This window comes from Colossoma macropomum, unplaced genomic scaffold (assembly GCF_904425465.1).
Source record: "Colossoma macropomum unplaced genomic scaffold, Colossoma_macropomum, whole genome shotgun sequence".
NCBI lineage: Eukaryota > Metazoa > Chordata > Actinopteri > Characiformes > Serrasalmidae > Colossoma > Colossoma macropomum.
The window spans coordinates 24,909,657-24,914,966 of record NW_023494802.1 but is presented as its reverse complement, the minus strand read 5'-3'; the positions used below and the strand labels follow the sequence as shown (position 1 = coordinate 24,914,966).

General features: G+C 41.5%; 1 protein-coding gene across 1 annotated transcript; it reads right to left on the bottom strand.

Moving 5' to 3' along the window:
• Window positions 1-491: 491 nt before the first annotated feature.
• LOC118822551 (E3 ubiquitin/ISG15 ligase TRIM25-like) lies at window positions 492-4,058 on the bottom strand. The gene is made up of 2 exons (XM_036591671.1): window positions 3,256-4,058; window positions 492-1,395 (listed from the first exon to the last, which is right to left on the bottom strand). Exons 1-2 carry the CDS (start codon window positions 4,003-4,005, stop codon window positions 505-507), a joined length of 1,641 nt encoding a protein of 546 aa, XP_036447564.1. The 5' UTR covers window positions 4,006-4,058; the 3' UTR covers window positions 492-504.
• Window positions 4,059-5,310: the final 1,252 nt, after the last annotated feature.

Genomic DNA, 5,310 nt, shown 5'->3' with positions numbered 1-5,310 from the left:
GACAAGTAAAACCAAAATATAATGTAACCAAGGGAATAAAAGTACAACCAAACATATAAAACCAAACACAGTAAAAGGTAAATCAGAATGCAAAACTCTTCTGTTGCTGTTGTTTATGTTTAGTGTTTACACTAGCATTAGCTATGTTTACACGCAAAGATTTCGCTTAGAATATCAACACAAACATGAAATTATTCAGTTAATACCTCATCCAAGCAGGATAATATGTCTAACAATGAATGGAAGCTTGGAGCTACAAATTAGCATGAGGTTATTTGCATAATACCATCTTCACAACACGAGTCGACCTATTTGTTTGGTATCATGATGAAAATAAAAGGGTGGGAGTACACAGACAGGTGGATGACTTGCAGAACATTATTTGTATATATCTCTACATGTGCAGATTTCTTAAGATATTAATTTTCATTGATTATTAGTGATTAAGAAACATTAGCATTTTTAATCAAACTCTCCCATTTAAACTTCTTTCCTATGTACAGGTTATATGGCCGCATTCACCAGCGTGATCCAAGACTCGCCGGTGGTCGAGTGCAGCCCGAATGCGGGATACACCGTCTCCTTGAACGCAGCTCTAAACGTGTGTAGATGAAGCTTCCTCCCTTTAGCTGTAACGCTATAGAAAGCTAGTGAGCCTCCGTCATAATCTAGCGCCACCTCCAGCCTTTTGGGTGGCACTGCAGACCCATCGCCCACGGTGGTGCTGATGGAATCATGGCATGCCGTCAACTTCTTGTTTTTCCACTGCAGCCTCCAGGAGAGGGTGTTGTGCCCAAGCTTGCTGTGGTCACCTTTGCGGGGGATGCTAGCATAACAAAGCCCAACTGACCACATGCAGTGTGGACCTAGCTCCACTGTCCACACGTGGACGCCTTGCGCAAACCCCTGGGAACACATGACCTGCACTGCGGCGGTGAAGCGTTCGATCTGGTCTCCATTGCTAAGGTTGGGTTTTGCCCCACTCCAGTACTTCACAGTCAGTAAATCCATGGACAGAATAAGGCTGTTATGTAGCGTAGCAGGATTGAAGCTAAGGTCCAGCGGATTCATCAAGCTATGGAGGTTCTGGAGTTCTTGGGTCAGCTCTGATCTGAAGGTGTCTGTGCTAAGGCCGGCCCGAAGCCGCTTGGTGTCGGTAGGTTGAGGCGCTGGAAGGCTCGGGATGGTCACATTAGCTGCCTGACGTAGCCGCGACTCCAGGTTAATGTAGAGCTGCAGGAAGAGAAAGTCGGCAGGGGAGGAGGAGAGTAACTCGCTGGCGGAGCGCTGGGCATCGCTAAGCTGGTGCTGGTATTCCCTCAGGGCGGTCACACTCGCCTGCCAGGCTTTATTGCACTCACGTACTTCATCTTCTATAAGTATTCTCATACGCTCCTGTATGTTACAACACAGACTGTTAGCAAAGTTAGCAAATGTGACAATATTAAAATTATTTGATTCATATTTAGATTTAGTGCAATGCAGTATTTGAAACATCCAACAAAAATTATTCATGTATTTTTTAAACGTGGCACTACATTTTTGGTCTGTTCTAGCATATCAACACTGAAAAATTAAATATTGTTTATTATCCCATATAGCAAAAGGATAGCAGGTCACTGTTGGCCCAATGACGGTAAGCTGATGGCCCCCAGGGTGCCGACCTTATCGAGCTAGTGGACCGACATACGCTTGCTATCTTGGATCTTATATATTAAATATGCCTTCCAAAATTGTGATGTTATATTTTTGCCATATAACCTACCCTTATCAAAACACTCCATACTCACTTCACAAACCATAGCAAGTTTATTTTACCAAAATGTAGTAATGAACACATACTACTCAGTCGATCAGCCAGGGCATGTTTGCTATCTGAAGTTTGCCTTCTGTTTTAGCACCAGTCTACAGCCTTATTCCTGCTAGTTAGCATGGTGCTAAATGCAAAGCATGGCCTAAATAACCACTTGCCTCAAAGCATGTGGAGTTGTTCAGTATTGCTGATAGACTTGATTATGTGGTTTCTGACACTGTATAACTCACTTATCTATAAACATGGACTAAGATATGGTAGCAAAGCTAAAACACTAGCAGGCACCTTTAAACCTAATTTTTTCATAGTTTTGTAATTTGTTGCCCACTTTAACAATTTTAGCTTAGCTTCTACATGCACATTTCACTTTGCTGAGTAAACCTCACCTCTATCTGTGTTCTTCACCAGAAAAGACTATCAAGCTGGGTTTAGCTGTGCATCATATGAGGCATGCAAAATGCTAATCACTGATGTATTTGTTAGCTACATTAGCCTCCCTGCTGAAAAAAAACAGCACAGACCAGTATGCATTTCATGCTGGTCTAAGCTGGTCTAGTGCTAATTTAGATGGTCATCCTAGCATAGTTATGCTAGTTGACCAAAATACCAGCTTCCAAAACACAACATATGCTGGTTTTGGTGGTGACAAGCCAAGCTGGTTTCCCATATGGAAATGTAATTTTCAAATCTTTTTGCATTGTATGAAAATGGCCAAAAAATGATAGAATTCAATTGTTTGTTACTATTTTTTTCCAATTGTATGTAGTTTTAATAAAGGTTACAGATGTAACTAAACAGTACTGACTTCTGTATCTGCATTGTACTTTACATTAACCATGTACATATGCAGTATGACACTCACACACAGTGTATTTAAATAAACAAGATATCAAATCATAACTGCATTTTCACAGAGTATCAATACCTACAACACTCATTTTTGTCATGTTACATGTTCATTTGCTAACATTTAAAATGAAAATACTGGAATACAAATTCATTTCAAAAGGTATCAAACAGTAAAATGCATTTGACAGGATTTTGGCTATTTTCATACATTTTCAAATAGATTTGATAAACACATTTATATACATTTATTTGTATGGTACATTTGTATGTGTAATGTCTACCCACACATTTTAAAATAAATGCATTTTGAAATATATTTAGTTCATATGGCAATCATTTTAAATACATAAAAATACATGTCTATATATAATTTTTTCCATATGTTTTTTCTAGCAGGGCTCACAGCTCCAAAGCTAAAACTAAAGAAGCAAACTTTGCAGACCAGGCATGTTTTGTCTGATCAGTCATGTGTGGTGTGGAATGAAAGTTTTGAATGTTTTCAGTTTGTTTCAGTGAGCTATGAATGGGAAATAATTAATATTAAATGACACAAAGCTTTTGTTATTGCTTGTGATAACCCAGCTTCCACTCACCTTGTAAGCAGTGATTTGTGCTGCCATGCTGTCCAGCAGTGCTGTAGCCTTGGCTGCTAGCATATCTACACTCGTCTCTGGGTTTCTCACGCTGTCCTGAGACCTCCTGAGCAGAGCTTCGGTCATCTGGAGCCGGTCATACGTGGCCTTCTCTAGCCCTTCCAACACTCGCTTCAGGTCACTCTTAGCAGCTTCAAACATCTGGACCTCATGGTCTCGGTGCTTTCCTTCAATTACACACTCGTTGCAGAGAAAACTGCGGTCCTCCAAGCACAGAAACTCGAGCTCTCGTCTGTGTTCGGGACATTTCCTCTGGTCCTGGTCAGGCAGTGGCTCTACAAGTGCGTGACTTTTGGACCTGTGGCGTTCTTGGTGCTTTTTTAAATGACCTTGACACAGAGAGGTCTCACAGTGAAGGCAGGTCTTCACAGCAGGTTCTGTTCCGTCCAAGCACTGGTCACATGGCACCACTGATTTGCCCATTTTAAAGCCACCGGCAGACATGGCCATGCGGTAACCCTCCACTATTCCACATAGTTTGAAGTTTCTGAGCAAACTCTCCAAGCCATTGTACTCCTGTCTGCACTCTGGGCAGCGCGGTTGATCCCCGGGTAGGTCTGATTTCTGGCTGGTCTGAACACAGGCCAAGCAGTAGCTGTGTCCACAAGGCAAGGACACCGGATCATTGTAAAGCTGAAGACATATAGCACAGCTCAGCTCCTGCTCCAGAATTCCGCTCGGCTGGCTCATGTTTTGTCTCTCTCTTTCTGCAAACACACGCTCGCACAAAAAGGAGCACAGAAAGAAAGACGAGAAAACAAGACACAGGCTGGCACTGGAACTGGCTCGGCCTGTTTAAGGAGTCTGAAACTCAGCATTCCAGGGAGACAGCAGGTCACACAGGAATTCTGAGAAAGAGGAAACCAATTGCTGCTGGTTGCAGGCCTCAAACAATTCCAGTCAAATGTACTCAAGCATTTGTCTCTATTTTGACTGTTTTTCATATTTTTAATATAATACTGAATGATTTTTTCCAGGGCAGAGTTACTTATTTGTAATGTAATAAAGCATGTTTTGAACAATAAAATAAAAAGCCTGGAGACGAGACGGGATGAGTGGAATCAGTACAACTCAAAAAATGATCATTTCAGTGGATTATGGTACAATCCTTTTATTTCTGAGATCGTATGGGGTTTATGAATGGTACTTTGTAAAGCTCTTCACTGGTACTATGTGAGACATTCGATTGATTCTATGTGAGATCTTTACCTGTTACCATGTGAGACTTTGGTTCTAACTGGTACTATGTGGGACTTTTGACTGGTTCTATGTGAGGCTCTTAACTGGTATTGTGTGATACTTTTGACAGGTTCTATGTGAGGCTCTTAACTGGTATTGTGTGATACTTCTGACAGGTTCTATGCGAGGCTCTTAACTGGTATTGTGTGAGACTTTTGACAGGTTCTATGTGAGGCTCTTAACTGGTACCATGTGAGACTTTTGACTGGTTCAATGTGAGGCTCTTAACTTGTACTATGTGATACTTTTGACTGGTTCTACATGAAGCTCTTAAGTGGTACTATGTGGGACTTTGGTTCTACTTGAGCCTCTTAACTGGCTCTATTAGAGACTTTTGACTATGTGAAGCTTGTAGCTGGTTCTATATGAGGCTCTTAACTGGTAGTGTGTTAGACTTTTGACTGGTTCTCTGTGTGGACTTTTGACTGGTTCTATGCTAGGCTCTTTACTGGTGCTATGTGGGACTTTTGACTGGTTCTAGGCAAGGCTCTTAGATGGTACTATGTGAGATTTTTGACTGGTTCTGTGCGAGGCTCTAAACTGGTACTATGTGAGATCTTAAACTGGTTCTATGTAAAACTATTAACTGGTACTATGTGGGACTTTTGACAGGTTCTATGTGAGATATTTGACTGGTTCTATGTGAGGCTCTTAACTGGTACTCTGTGGAACTTTTGACTGGTTCTATGCGAGGCTCTTAACTGGTACTATGTGAGACTTTTCACTGGTTCTATGTGAGGCTCTTAACTGGTATTG